The 16,249-nt window shown below is 41.3% G+C and overlaps 1 protein-coding gene across 2 annotated transcripts in view; it reads right to left on the minus strand.

Annotated features, from left to right (window-relative positions):
• The window catches only part of TLCD4 (TLC domain containing 4), a 48,859-nt gene extending 34,805 nt beyond the window's left edge, over positions 1–14,054 (minus strand). The window contains exons 1-2 of one of the 2 annotated variants that reach the window (XM_084635685.1): positions 10,459–10,582; positions 743–908 (exon numbers count right to left, since the gene is read on the minus strand). In XM_084635685.1, the coding sequence (XP_084491811.1) occupies positions 743–897 (155 nt within the window). In that variant the 5' untranslated portion in view covers positions 898–908; positions 10,459–10,582. Of the gene's footprint in view, positions 1–742; positions 909–10,458; positions 10,583–13,883 lie in introns of those variants that run through there. The other variant, XM_084635684.1, reaches the window with a different exon arrangement.
• Positions 14,055–16,249: the final 2,195 nt, after the last annotated feature.

The raw sequence follows: 16,249 nt of genomic DNA on the forward strand, positions 1-16,249 counted from the left end.
TTTGCTACACTCACTCTGTGCTTGCGACAGGGAAAGCATTGCCTCTTAGAGGCACCCGGGGGGGGGGGGGGGAGGTGGTATGTAATTGTCCCAGGTCCCTGGGTGGGGCTCAAGCTTGTTTTGCATTGTGTTATTTAAAAAGGAACCCCTAGATACTAAACCTGGCCCTTGTTGCTGCCAACACTGACCGGCAGAAGGGTTACATGCACATGAAGCACAGCACCCATAAGATGGACACTATTCAAAGAAAGATGACCTCTTACATACACATTCCTTCTTTGAACTCCTTAAAGCCAGATGTAATCCAGCATTTACAGTAAACTGGAGGAAATTTTGCTTAGATCTTCTCATATGTTTTGGGAGATGCAGGGAGGAAAGAAAAAAAAGACCTTCTAGTCTCTTCCCTTTTCTAAACTGCATTACAATGAAGAAACATTCTAAATTCATTAAATATTGCTTCTCACCTTAGCCTTTCATTGCTTTTTAAACTTTTAATTCAAACTTCATCCTGTATTCTTTTAAAAGGCATTTATGATCTACAGGAGCATTTGTAATGTCATCTGTTCAAACAAACCCAGAAGCCTGAATTCAGAATCTGTCAGGTGCCATAGAAATTTTTGGTTTAACATGTATTTTCATACTTTTTACATCCTCAGTTATATGCGGTTATATATTTGGGAGCTTAAAAACTGCTAAATTTCTGAATCAATTCATCATTTGTATTTCATTTTAAACACTTTACCTTGAATTCCATTCAATCTTCCTTTTTTGGCTGAGATTATTAAAAGCAGGAGTTATTCTTGTTGATGCCCAAGAACTTAGAACATGGAACAGAAGCTGAAATATGGTAAAACTGGCAACAGCAATGCCAGTAATCAGTGCGTTGAAGGTAGCCATTATTCTTCAGCCTGTTAATTGGAATGGCAGAATTATTGTCTCAGTCCAGACATTGATTAAACTATTTTGTTTAAGTAGCTGCAAAAAGAATTTTCAGCCTCCAAGATAGTATTTTAAGTAGAAACAAAAATAAAATATAGTGCTACACAGAACACAATAACCTTCAGATGTAAAACAGTGATATATTAAGCAGCCATTTGAGTTGCCCTATTAAATAGTGAAAGGTGCAGACTGAACACAGAGGGGAAAGGGGAGGAGAGGTGGGGAAGAAGTGCAAACAATGTTTTGGACATTCTTAGATATTTTCTAGACAGACATTGCAGACAAAGGCTCCAGTTATGAAACTATTATTTCAGAACCATTCAACTTCAATAGAAGTTACAGGGATTTGCAAAACTAAATTCCCATACACCATGGGGGGGGAGGGGGGGAAGAGGGAGAAGAAAACACCCCCCCCAACTAGATGTTCCATACTGAACTCCATTTACATTCCTGTATCCCAAAAATAATCCAACCCTTTCACAAGGGAAGCCAAACAAAAGACAGGATAACTCATAGTAATTAAAGGATTTAAATACGTTCAAAGGCAATATTCAACTGTCTTAAGAGACCAGTGCATAGAAATAGCTTTTAAGTGTATTTTGAAGACCTTAAGTCTAATTAAGACACAGCTGCTTAACCAAGACTGACTAATATTTCACACATGGTAATAATGGTCTAACAGTCAGCATCTTTTTCTAGAATGTCCTAGGAATCTTTTTTTTAAAAATAGAAAGGGGGGGGGGTGGAGGGAGAAGAAAATGCCCACACCACCTTCTCTCTGTTCCCCTGGAGCTGGCAATAGCCAATTGGAATTATTTGCATACACTCCAGCTGCAGTCAGTGTGTTAGGTGTACATATACTAACTGGTGGAAGCAGTAGTTGGGCCTGTTTGCTGAATGTGTGAAATACTTTGAGGTGCGTGACAGAGCTCTGATCATGCATGAAGAGATCTGTATCTTGCTCCTTTATGTGAAGAGGTGCATACTTCAGCAGGCATTATGAATAATTTCTATGCAGAATTATGTAAGTTATTACAAGAGGTATTGTCAGCAGTGAGGTGGAATATGAAATGATTCTCACGATGGCTAAGTAGAGTGTAGGTTGAGATGTTATCCTGTGTAAGAGGTATAAAAGGCTGTGAAGCAATTCTTAAATTGTACATGTGTGGTATTCTTTCTGGGGAGTTGACCAAGTGTGTGAGCCTATGCCAAGATCTGGAACCTCCTGAATTTTATAGTGCCACAGGCCAGCATGAGGTATTGCTCAAAGAGAATAGAGGGAAGGTGGCATAGACAACTTTTAAACAAACCTTTAATAGTGTTAGATGGAATCCTGTGGGTGAGAGTGAATGTGTTGTAAAAAAGAGGGGAAGAGAAACTGTGGGGTTTGCAGAATAAAGTTATTAACGGAGTATATTGGTACACTGCTAAAAGACAGCAGAGTTAAGGTTGCATGGGCACCTTAACTGTACATTTCATGTTTCAGAAATTTGAGTTTTGCTCAACTAGCATTCTGCAAGGATATGACATACCACCAAGTAATCTTCACTCTGCATTAACATAGTTTATTGACAAAGAATTTTAGCTTTTTGAACAGGCAAAGATAAGTTGTTGGTAGGAATTAATAGTCAGTCATTTAGGCAGTTGTACATATCAAGCCAGCAAGGCCTAACCACCCCAGCCACAAAGGCCCCACCAGCCCCGCTTTGACACATCCACAACCATACCACTGACCCATTCACTGCATTTCCCCCTCCAACCTGGCCCCCTTCCCACTACTGCACCCTGGCCCTCACAAACAAGCAGGGATACTCCCGGATATCCCAACATTTCTATTGCTGTTACTTCCCACCTCTAACCTCTACCCCCAACAGCATGGCTCCCCTGGAGTACTGGAGGGAAGATCTGTTCTAGTGGACTGGCATTCCTGGCCATGTTTCAGAAGAATTGGAAGGTGAAGTGCTGGGCACTGCCACACAAGAGATAAAACTGTCTGTATTTAGGAACAAAAACCTTATGTCTGAGAAAAAGATCCTCTGATCCCAGTCCAACGGATGTACCTTATCTCCAAGAAACAGCGAGGCGACAGAGCTTGTAATGTTTCTATGGCAAACAGTACACATTTTCCAGTCATCCATGAACCCTCCAATTTCCCAATTAATGTTCTTCCAACACTTACTACTAGCTTTCACATTGCCCCGTAGTCATTAGTCAGATGCTCAGATAGAGGGAAAAAAACTTTCACAGCTCTCAGACACCAATCTCTGATGTGGTCCAAATCTTTTCATACTTTGTCCAACGTGTACACCAGGAATATGGTCCAGATCATTTCCATCCAAGTAAACCACCACAATGTCCGACAGATCACCATCTCTTCATCACCAGCTAGATGCTATAGAGTGGGCAAGACTTGATGCCGACACAAGCCATCTCTCTCCACCAAAATCAGCAATCCCCTGTTATGGTGTACTCCTTGCTCTCATTCAAACTTCTGCAACATCATGATCCAGGAATCGCCCAGAATCTATGCAGTAGGAAGCCTGGCAGCACGCACATTTATTCACCCTCAGAAGTCCAGGTGCCTGTGCTTCAGTTCCAAGCTTCCATGCTATGTGTCTTGGAGAGGAAAAACAAAAAACCCCCACACACAGATCTGCCCCAAGATCAGAAAGTAGCCACTTGCTGCCCTTGACCCTGCCCCTCCCCGGGGCTAGTAAAATACAGGTTTTCCCAAACAACCAGTTCAAGGCTTGCCTACCACCCATCCTCATTTCCTGCCCTTCTCTGCAGCCACAACTCCTCTCCCTGTCCCCATTCTTTTGTCTGTCATACACAGATATTTGTCTCTGGCTTTTCCCCAGCCAACAAAAATTTTGGTTAGACTATTCTGCTGTCTTCACAGTCAACCTCCCCACAAAATAAACACACATGATATAATAGACAACTTGCAGCAAGCCACATGAGTTGTTAAGCCTTTATTGCACAGCTATACAAAGGCCTGAACTAGAAACATCAGTGGCAGGTTGTTCACCGGGGGAAATTGCATTGGCACATTCCCTTGTACTTCCAAGGGAAGCATGAAATGGCTCTGTAGAAACCCTCTTGTTTTTTTTCTTGACTGGAGCATTTGCACTGTAATCCTTCCAGACTGCACATCTGTGCAAGTGAAAAAATTCTTTAAAAACCATTCACAGGTGGATCCCCCAGAGACTTAGTGAGTGCCATGCACTGCCCTGGGTTTAAAATAAACCACACACACACTAACCAACTGAGTTTGGCCTAGATCACAGCAATAGTTTGATCTCATCCAGTCATTAGTGCCTTTCAGTTTAACAGTACAACACAAGGCAGAAGGAGGAAAACTTTGGGGGCGGGGCGGGGGGAGGAGGGGGAATGCCTTTAACTCAGGAATCCAAATGACCCCATACTTGGATCACTAATGATACCCTGCACCCTGAGGCACACCAAATTTTAAAGCAATCGCTTGGATTTTAGAGCGCTTACAGGAGTCAAGCTTTAAAGCACATAAAATGGTGAGAAGAGAAGCACTAGCCTTTTTTCCTGTATTTGTGCATGTGCACTATAAAAAAAGTACATTCTTAAATATTGTTCTCAATTTGAGTAACCCAAAGATTTAGTGGGTGTCATGTGCTACCTTGGGTAAAATTCAACAGACATTTTGACCCCCAGATCTCTAGCTCTGCACAAAAATACTCACCTAGAAATTTTTTTGAAAAATGGCAATTTTGGCTGTTTGTATCTCCACAACCCCTAGATCAAGTGACCCCATATTTGGATCACTATTCTTACTCTGCATCCTCCTAAGGCACACCAAATTTCAAAGGAATCCAACTGAGCATGTTGATTTTGGAAGACTTCAAAAAGTCAAACTTTAGTGGTGCTGCTGCACCACTACATCTACACTTCAAACTGGGGTGTGATTCCCATCTTGAGGACACATCTGTCCTAACCCGATGGAGCTAGTGCGCTAAAAATAGAGTGTAGCCATAGCTGTGCAAGCAACAGGAGGGGTTACTCACCCAACATATCTATCCAAGACAGTAGGCACATATTAAGGGCAACTAGCCCACTGTGGTGCAGAGGCTACAGACCTATCACAGGTATGTCTCAGAGAGGGGAGTCTGATTCCCAGCTTGAAGTGTAGATGTACAAAACAAGTCAAAATGTGAAGGAAATTGGTTCAGTAATTCTGAAGCTATGAGCAGTTGATTTTAAAGTGGAGTGCCCCAGTGATAGAGACTTCCCAATGTTCTAATGTAGTGATCCCCAAACTTTTTCCATTGAGCCCCTGCCCCTTACCCATAATGGAACCTGTCTGAGCTTCCCCCTTGGAAGCTGTGGTCAGGAGCAAAGCTGTGAGCCAAGGCTAGAGCTGCAGCTGGATCTGTGGCTGGGAGCAGGGCCGTGGCTGGGAGCCCGAGCTGCAGATGGGGGTGGGGGCAGGGCCAGGACAAGAGCAGTGCTCCCTCCCCACCCCCTGGACATTTCTCCAAGCTGCCTAAGGGGATACACCCCACAGTTAAAACAGTGGTGCCCAAATGCCTGTTCGCTCTCAGATGAGACACAAATAATCCTATTTATTTATTTCTAATTCAAATATGTTGACATATTTCAAAATATTATGAACCAATTTTCCTCAAACTTAATTTAGCCTTTATTAGAATAACCTTATCTCAGAGATGCTTTTTCCTATGTGGTACCCTCTATTGTAACAGTTACTGTACTTGCAGTGTAAGGGAGCATATTTGCATGCAGACAGCACCCCAAAGTATGTAACTTCTCCCAAATGGAAATGGCTCATGAAGTAATTTGTGAGTAAGTCAGGTTGTGTGTTTTTGGAGAAAAATGCATGCATGCAACAGCAACACTAGTTGCCTGTTTACTTTTTTCCAGTGCTAAAGAGACCCTTTGTTTTGTTTAAATGAACTTGCACTTGCGGTCATTTCTCTGGGGATTGCGCCAGGCCAAAAGGTTGTATAACTAGTACATTAAAAGTTGCTCTTCGATAGCACCACTGCTCAAACATTTACAGATATTAATGAATTAAGCCTCAGTACCCGGCAAGATTAGTGCCATTATCCCCATTTTGCAAATGAAGAAATAAAGGCTCAGAAAAGTTAAGTGCCTAGAATGCACTTGGATCCTGTGGCATAAATGTGGGTCTAGTAGTTGAGATGCCTGGGGCCAGATCTTCAATTGGTGTACCTGGGCACAGAGCCTTCAAAATAAAAGGAGCTATAACAGTTTTCACCAGCTGAAAATGTGGCCCTATGTTCTAATCCTGCTTCTGCGGTTGACTTGGTGAGGGGTCGGGGGGGAGGGAGAGAAGGACATGACAATCATTTAATCTGTCTCAATTACTCCACCTGGAAAATGGGTGATAACATTTACAGGACTAGAAAAAAAATTCACCTGACATCTTAGCATGACCCCCCACACACACCCCATATATCCTGTCCCACCATGCTTCTCCAGAGTGATGCACCCAAAGTCATATCCTCTACAATATATAGAAATTAAACAGTTGTGTACTGTATTTAATTGTAACACTGCCAATCAACTTTCCATTCACACATTTTAAAATATGTAACTTACTACTAGGGCTGGTAGAGTAGCAGAAAATATATTTTTCTATTATTCAGTGCATTTTCACTGGTGTTCAAGTAATATAGTCACCATCTACACTGTTGGTAAAATACAAAAAAACCAAATTTTTGGAATAAGTTATTTTATGAATACTAATGACAATGTACTTTTCAAATATTACTGAACAGGCACTTACTACTACTACCTTGCTTTTGTTGTACCTTCACTGTCTTGTATCCTTCATTCTTTCCTTTAAAATTTCTCATCTCTCCTACATTTTGTCACTGCTTTCCTGTTCCACTTCTCCATGCAGAAATCTCTTACTCCATGTTTATACTACTATGCAATTCACATCCATCGCCAGCCTTCAACACACAACCTTGCATGCATACCCACCCTAATATATATATATAGGGTTTGTACAGACACTCAAAAGAGCAAGGGTTCTCAAACTGGGGGTTGTGACCCCTCAGGGGGTCACTAGCTGCACCTTCCACTCCCAAACTCTGCTTTGCCTCCAGTATTTATAATAAATTTCAGTATAAAAAAGTGTTTAATTTATAAAGGGAGGGGTCACTCAGAGGCTTCCTGTGTAAAGGGGGTCACCAGTACAAAAGTTTGAGAACCACCGTAATAAAGGACTAAACCTACTAGCCAAAGTCATATATGAGATGCTTGTCTACACTGTCTAGGGGACAAAACCAAACTGAGGTGCAAAACAGGAGGGTGCTTAACTTTCATTGCCTTCTACCTGATGAATGTGAACCTTTTCAGCACCTTTTGCCGCTGCAAGTCAGAAGTTGGCTCTCTCTCACCACCCCCCAAAGCTCCCCATGTGCTGTGAAAGTTGGTGGAGAATCACTGCCCTTCTATACTCCAGAAACCTAGCTGCTGCAAAGGGGGGGGGGGTGACTCAATGTATTATTCATCCTCTCCCCAGCCTCCATTTTGGGTCCTCCCCCGTAGTGAATAGTTTCAAGTGATTACCTAAGCTATTGCTCAGAGCTTTCCTCAAGAAGCCAGAGAGTAAAAATTGATCTCATTGTCAGTTTCACTGTTACCCATGGGGTTCTGAAAAGGAGAAATAAAACTCTAAAGATTCTGGTTGAGAGTTTTCAGCTCAGCATAATGGCTATAGGATTTGATTTTATTTTAAATTAAAGCTTAGATTCTCCAAAAGTTAGACACTCAAGAAAATTTCCTACGCATCCCAGGGGAGTGAATTTTTCAAGCACTAGATATTTGCTTACTTAATTAGGCCTCACAACCACTCTATGAAGTATTTGCAAGCTGCTATATACCTACAATGTATTAAGGTCAGTCTCTCCCAGCCCTATCGTAATTTCCCCAAAGAGCATTGTGGCTTCTGGGAAAACATCTACTCTTTTAGAAGATCCTAAACTTCCTAGAGCAGAGGTTCCCAAACTTTTTTTAAAATGTGCCTGTTTGGAGATTTGTGTCCCATGTGTGCCCCTGGTCCAGGTGACAAGGCTCCACAGTCTGAAAGTCTCTGTTCTACAGTGATTAATGTAAAGCACTTCATAACATTGGCAAGTCTTTGAATCTATTGAAAAATGTATATTTTGGCAATTTTTAATACACACTTTAAATTCTACTGAACAGGAAAAAATCAGTAGTGTTTATGGTACATTCAACACCCCCCATCTAAGTCTTAGATAAAGCAGAAACCAAAACAGCAAGTCATACTGTGCACTTTTTAAAAAATTGGTTGAGCACTACAGAACCATTTTTTTCTTAGTCTCTGACATCAACAAACAGTCTGAACAAAATCCAGGTAGCCACATGCTCAAATTTTCCTATTGAAACAAAATATTCAAAGTTTGTTTTTTTTTTAAACAATCAGGAAAAGCTGAGTGGATTTGCTGACAACTACCTCCCTCTCCAAAAAAGGTCTATACCATCGGGCAAAGGATGAAGTATGGACAATTTCATACTGAAGTATTTGTTTGATGAACTTGTGAGCTTAAGGACATGCAAGTTTGTCTGTGCAGAACATCAAGGTTCCAGAGCTCAGTTTTGAAGAATTAATACCCAAGAGAAAAAGTGAAACAATTTAACTCCTAACATACATGAAGTAAAGAAGCTGAATTACCTGCGGAAGCCAGTTTTCCAGAGAAAAGCAGCAAACACACTGTACATTTACAATAGCTTCTTCACTTTCAACTAGTACATTACAATAAATAGTTCTGCAGGGCCCATTCCTATTGATCTCATGTATGTAATAATATACTCCCAACTATTTATGCTGTGTTTTGTACAAATATTGATGTTGCACTTATTAATGGAGAAAATCCATTTTTGCTTACTTACTTTTTGTAGCACCAGACATGCATATAAAATCAAGGAAATCCCTGGTGCTATCTACTTATATGTAATATCTTGAAACAAACATTCATTGCAAGAGGATATTTAAGAAGTCTACAAAATAAACCCTCTTTCAAAACAGTCTCTAGAAGGAATTCTACCCCTGCCTCCAATCCCCCCCCCCCATTCTGTAGCATGATTCTCACAGGTATTAGCCATCCAGAGCTCCTGCTGATTTTTAATAGAAATCATAGGTAAACACCATCACTGGAAAAAAAATCAGGCCACATACAGTTGCTAAAAATCTGCACCTACATGAAAATTTTGCTTCCCTATGGCTACAGTCTGGTCTGTTAGAAAGCCACAAAGCAATTAACTGTGCAAAATTCTCCTCAGACTTTTTTTTTTTAAATGGACAAGAAATTCTTGTCTCGGTACAACCATTATTATAGAAAGGGGAAAGCAAGTAAGTTTTATTCTTGGTCTGGTAAGCATTCATGACAATTTTGCCAGACTGCGTTCAAGAGCTAGTTTTACATAGGTTCTCCCAAAAGACTTTTGTACATACTGAAATTAAAATCTAGGAGCTAACTTGGAATTCCACTTGAGCAAGCTGAAAACTCAAATTTTAACTCAATAAATTTTATTTTAACTCAAATAAAATAAAGGAGTTGAGTGTGTATGTACTTTCATAGAGCAGTTCAACCATAAAAATATTCATATGAGCAAAAATTTAATCTTTTAAGTGAGGGGGTTAAGTTAGCCCTAATTGTGTATCTTGTTTAATTTAGTAACTTTTACTAAACATGGCTTTTTAAACAGAGGATTATATTGACAAAGAGGACATAGGCGCTTCAATCCAACAAGTGCAACAGGCATCCACCACTTGCTACCATCTAATCTTGTAGGCACCTAAATTTTCTCTACTAGTGAAGTCTACTCAGTGCCTAAATTTCTGCCTATGCTCATGTGCAAAGCTGCCTAAGTCCTGGTGACACCAAGCTACTCAGCCCCTGTCAAGGTTCCTCCCCCACTCTGAACTCTAGGGTACAGATGTGGGGACCTGCATGAAAAACCTCCTAAGCTTATCTTTACCAGCTTAGGTCAAAACTTCCCCAAGGTAACAAATATTACCCCCGTTATCCTTGGAATGGCCGCTACCACCACCAAACTAATACTGGTTACTGGGGAAGAGCTGTTTGGACGCGTCCTCCCCCCAAAATACTTCCCAAAACCTTGCACCCCACTTCCTGGACAAGGTTTGGTAAAAAGCCTCACCAATTTGCATAGGTGACCACAGACCCAAACCCTTGGATCTGAGAACAATGAAAAAGCATTCAGTGTTTTACAAGAAGACTTTTAATAAAAAATAGAAGTAAATAGAAATAAAGAAATCCCCCCTGTAAAATCAGGATGGTATATATCTTACAGGGTAATTAGATTCAAAAACATAGAGAACCCCTCTAGGCAAAACCTTAAGTTACAAAAAAGATACACAGACAGAAATAGTTATTCTATTCAGCACAATTCTTTTCTCAGCCATTTAAAGAAATCATAATCTAACACATACCTAGCTAGATTACTTACTAAAAGTTCTAAGACTCCATTCCTGTTCTGTCCCCGGCCAAGACGACTACAGACAGACACACAAACCCTTTGTTTCTCTCCCTCCTCCCAGCTTTTGAAAGTATCTTGTCTCCTCATTGGTCATTTTGGTCAGGTGCCAGCGAGGTTACCTTTAGCTTCTTAACCCTTTACAGGTGAGAGGAGCTTTCCCCTGGCCAGGAGGGATTTCAAAGGGGTTTACCCTTCCCTTTATATTTATGACAGCCCCTAACTCACTCCTAAGCCCTGGCACGATTTACAAACTAGGTGTTCCCCTGCTATCTGATAGGCATGCTCAGAACACAATGGACCTGCACAAAAGATAAGGAGGTGTAGATCTCCTATCTAATAGCTCCATGATGATGCTGTTAGTGTAGTATGACATACTGTTCAGAATCATTAATTATCTGATGTAATGCTTCCACTTAAGAAGCAATCAGTTGCATACATACAAAATGGGAAATGAGAGCCTAGGAAGGAATATTGCAAAAAGGGATCTGGGGGGTCATAGTGGATCACAAGATATTTATGAGACAACAGTGTAACTCTGTTGCAAAAAAAGAAAACATTCTGGAATGTATTCATAGGAGTGTTGTAAGCAAGATATGAGAAGTAATTCTTTCACTCTACTCCATGCTGATTAGGCCTCAGCTGGAATATTGTGTCCACTTCTGGGTGCTACATTTTAGGAAATTTGTGGACAAATTGGAGAAAGTCCAGAGAAGAGCAACAAAAATAATTAAAGGCAGGGCTTTGGAGCTGTGCTCTGGTTCCGCTCCAGCTCCAGGCAAAAACCTGCAGCTCCACTGCTCCGGAGCTGCTCCACGCTCCAGCTCTGGGCTCCGCTCCAAAGCCCTGATTAAAGATCTAGAAAACATGACCTATAAGGGAAGATTGAAAAAATTGGGTTTGGTTAGTCTGGAGAAGAGAAGACCGAGAGGGGACATGGTAACAATACATAAAAGGTTGTTAAAAGGAGGAAGGAGAAAAATTGTTCTCTTTAACCTGTGAGGGTAGAACAAGAAGCAATGGGCTTAAATTGCAGCAAGGGTAGTTTAGGTTGGACATCAGGAACAAACTTCCTAACAGGCACATTTGTTAATCACTGGAATAAATTGCCTAGGGAGATAAAAATCTCCCATGATGGAGATGCCACAAAGAGCAGGTTAGACAAACGTCTGTCAGGGATGGTCTAGAGAATACTTAGTCCTGCCATGAGTACAGGGGACTAGACTAGATCGGTGGTTCTCAACCAGGGATCTGTGTACCCTGGGGTACAGAGAGGTCTTCCAGGGGGGTACATCAACTCATCTAGGTATTTGCCTGGTTTTACAACAGGTTACATAGAAAGCACTAGCAAAGTCAGTACAAACTAAAATTTCATAGAGACAATGACTTGTTTATACTTCTCTATACACTGAAATGTAAATATTATTTACATTCCTATTAATATGATAAAAATGAGAATGTATGCAATTTTCTGTAATAATGTGCTGTGACACCTGTGTCTTTTTAGGTCTGATTTTGTAAGCAAGTAGTTTTTAAGCGAGGTGAAGCTTTGGGGTATGCAAGACAAATCAGACTCCTGAAAGAGTAATACAGTAAGAGTACAGTAATCTGAAAAGGTTGAGAGCCACTGGACTAGATGACTTCTCAAGGTCCCTTTCAGTCCTATGATTCTATGAACATTTTATTTTATAAACCGTCTTGCTTCAATCATCATAATAGCTGGACAAGTGACAACAGACTGGATAAAAATGTTCAAAACTTTTTTCCCCTAGTGAAAAATGCATATTTGGCTCAACTGAAACATTTTTCAAATTCATGTTGAATTCAAATTGTTTTGAATAAAAACACTGAAAAAGCTAAATGCTTTGCATCAACATTTTTGAAACAAAATGTTTCACTTTTCTAATTTGAAATTGCTTTTCCTTTCAAAAGTTTGGTTCAATTAAAAAAACCCTAAACTAAACATTTCATTTTGAGTCAAATGAAAGATTTGTAGGACCCTAAACAAAATCTGACATTTTCAGTTCCACAGCTGAATTAGAAAAAAAGCAAAAACAAAACAATAAGTAGTTATTTGCATAGCTCTAGATGATAAATACAGATTGCCCACAGCACAAGCAGCCTCCTTCCTGTTATAACTCAGTCATTCATTCCTAATGACAACTTGTATTCAAACAACTAAAATGCTTAAAAGCAATGTGTTTTGTACCCTGCTCTGAAACTGCAGAGATTAGTCATCCCCCTACCAAAAAACAAACTGCAAGGTGAATTACTTTTTGCAAATTATATCACTTATCAAAAAAAGCTTTTTTTCTTCAAAGCTTTCAGATACATCAAGAGTCTTTAGTAGGAAAGAGAGCTATTTTTAATAAAATTCCCACTTTTCCTCTCTAACTTAAAAAAACCAAAAAACATATGGGTACTGTTAGTTCAGGAAGATAAGTTTCTAAAAATCAGAAAGATTAATAAAACATTTCCTGAAATTTCAGTTTCGGAGTATTAGGTGGGTGGAGGAGAAGGGAGAAGAAAATAAATCAATTAAACCTATTTTGTAATTTGTTGAGATGCGAACATTTGCAATGTTCAACAATCAAACACTGCGATACTCGCTAGCAGAGAAAAGCCAGACAGTAAACAAACTGGAAATAAAATGTAATTACAAGTATTATTTCTTTGTCCAAGAGGACAGATATTCAGACACACCAACAGTTAACATTACATTAGTATTTACAAAGTTCAGTTTAAACAACAAACAATCTAAGAAGGGAAATAAGGACATCGGATTTTAAAACAGTATTTTGAATCTGAAAGTGTCCCTTTAAAAGCATTAGTTTCTTCAGTGCAGCATTTCAGGGAGGCTGGACCAGTTTCACAGCATTATAGCGGTAGCATATTGTAGAGACAGGACTTGATGCAATTTGACAGCAACCCCGCGGTTCTAGTGGGCAAAACCTGGAGCTGCAGTACCAGCTGTCTCCCCCAACTCCAGCTTTCATTTCCCCTCTCCCTGCTAGGACTACACAACCTCCCCTCCCCCGCGCCACCATTCCCACTGACCCGCTCCCTCCCGGGGCTGCACAGCCGCCCCCTTTCCCCATTAACCCTCGCCCTGCTGGGGCAGAACCCCCGCCCCCTGTCCCGTTCACCCCAGACCCTCTGATACACTGCCCCGAGCCCTCGCTCCCGGCAGGCAGGCAGGGCGAGAGGATTAATGGGAACCTGCCCGCCGCCTGCCCCTCACACGGAGCGGGGCGCCCGGCCGCTCCCGGTTCCACCGCCCCTGAGTGCCCCGCCCCGCCCCCACCCGAGGCGGGCCGGACGTTTCCCTGTGGCGAGCAGCCGGCGCTCCCTCCGGAAGGCTGCGGGCACTGCCCCACCCGAGCCCCGCGCACCCCTACCTGGGGTGGGAGGGCAGGCGGGGGCTAGTGTGGCCGCAGCACCTCCCCCATCCCTGCCGGGAGAGCCCTTCGCTGCTTGCCACACGCAGGATGCTCCGGGGGCAGCGGGTGGCGACAGCTCCGAGGGCTCCTCCGACAAGCCACTCACTGCGGGATCGGGTTACGGCAGCCTCGGCCTTAAAGGGGCCGAGCCTCCGCCACCTGCGAGGGATGCTGCTGCCCGTAAGTGCCGGGGCTGGGTGCACTGAGGTGGAGCTAGCGGCCTCCGCACGCACACGGTGCCCCGTGGGGATGGGGTCTGGGGGAGGTGGGCGGATCGAGCGCCCCGTCTCCACCCCGTGGAGATGGGATTCAGGATTTGGGGGGGCAAGTCGGGGTGACTGCCTCCTCGCCCACCCGCAGAGGCCCCTGATGCTAGGATGTGGGGGGCCTTCCCAGTTGGCTCCCAGCCTCCACCCTTCTGAGATTTCGAGACCCTAGGCACGAAGTATCGAATGTCTGATGTTTGGTTTTAAGGGCTGCTACGATACGAGATATTAACAGGACAGCACAAGAATTAACGTTTGAGATTTTAACTACAAAGCAGTCAGACACAGCTGAAGTTATAGGTTCCACAGCAAACAATTTAGTATCTTCCGTGCAGGACAAAGTGTGTGTATGTATAAACACACACACACCGGGGATATTCTAAAGAAACTCAGCCTTGATTTTCTGAAGTCTCAATTGTACCATTGCATTAAAATAAATGCAAAAGCTATCTAACGAGACAACGATCAAAATAAACGTAATCTACAAGAAATATGTAATAAAGCAAAAATAGGCGCAGCTCATAATATGTGCCTATCCAGATCTCAACTCCGGCACTTGGTTAAATAATTACTGTACCTAGGAATAGACATAGTGGATGAGACCAGCGCTCCATCTAGTTCAGTATCATGTCTTTGTCACGAATACCAGAGAGAAACACTACAATAGGAACTTCTAAAATCTGCCCAAAGTTTCTTCCTTAACGCACATCAATGCACCATACCAAATGCCACCTATGGCTATGTTGGTATGGAAATAATTCTGATCGCAAGAGACCCGGATCTACACAGATTTTATAGTTTAGGGGCAGACAGCAACATTAGATCATTCACACACCATATATGTCAGACTAAGTTACCAACAGAATTTGGCCCACTATACTTGTCAAGGTACAGTTTATATAGCTGAATATTCTCATTGTCTAGAAGAAATCATTTGCTGATTTTATTGTCTGAGGTCTAGATGTACATTCATGCATGCCTCAGTACAGTGTGAAAAATACCATAAAACAAAGCGCCAACTCATCCAAAGGAACAGGTGCATTAGCACAATTACCCTTGGACTTTCTCCACAAGACTACAGGAATAGAAGGGATTTCATTTTAGGGCCAATCCTGCAGGACTTACTCAGAGTTATAACTGAAGTCAAACAGAATGCTGCATGAGTAAATACTGTAGATAGATCCCAAACCTGCAGTTTTACAGTAGAAACTCAGAGTTACGCTCACCTCATGAATAGAGATAGTTCATGACTCTGAAATGTTGGTAACTCTGAGTAAAATGTTTGGTTGTTCTTTCAAAACCCTACAACTGAACATTGACTTAATACAGCTTTGAAACTGTACTATGCAGTGGGAAAATGCTGATTCCCTTTATTTTTTTTAAATTAATTTAAATTTAACAGTACTGTATTGTATCAGCTGGGGGCGGGGGGTCTCTACTGCTGTCTGATTGTGTGCATCTGGTTCCAAATGATGTGTGGGGTTCACTGGTCAGTTTGTAACTCTGGTGTTGGAAACTCAGCTTCTACAGTAATATTCAAATTATAAACAGAGGAAAAACAATGGAAACAGTTATAAGCACGTAGGTTTGTCGTGTGTGAAGTATGGAAATTCCATTTCACTAAGGATTGAATTTTTTTTAAAATTTGGCTTCATTTCAAATTGGAACAAAAAACTCAAATTTTGAAATTCTCCACAAAAGAAATTTTAAAAAATTGTTCCATATCAGTTGAAATATTTCATTGACTTTAACCTTTTAATGTTCTAATAGAAAATAGAAAATTCAAAACAAAAAGTTGGTTAAAAACAAAAAATCAAAATGTTTTGTTCTAAAGCATATTCCAACTAGTTTAGAAATCCAAAGGAAGATGTAAATATTCATAAAGAAATATTTTGTAATAAAAAGATGTAAATAATGGATTGGTATATACTAAACAGAGCTGGTCAGAAAAACTCAATTGAAAATGTAGTTCTGTCAAAATGGAAACACTTTACAAAACCATATTGATTTTGCAGAAATTTCATTTAACAGAAAAAACTAGGGAAGAAAGGTCCAACA

The sequence above is a fragment of the Lepidochelys olivacea genome (assembly GCF_965140295.1).
Source record: "Lepidochelys olivacea isolate rLepOli2 genome assembly, chromosome: 8".
Lineage (NCBI taxonomy): Eukaryota > Metazoa > Chordata > Testudines > Cheloniidae > Lepidochelys > Lepidochelys olivacea.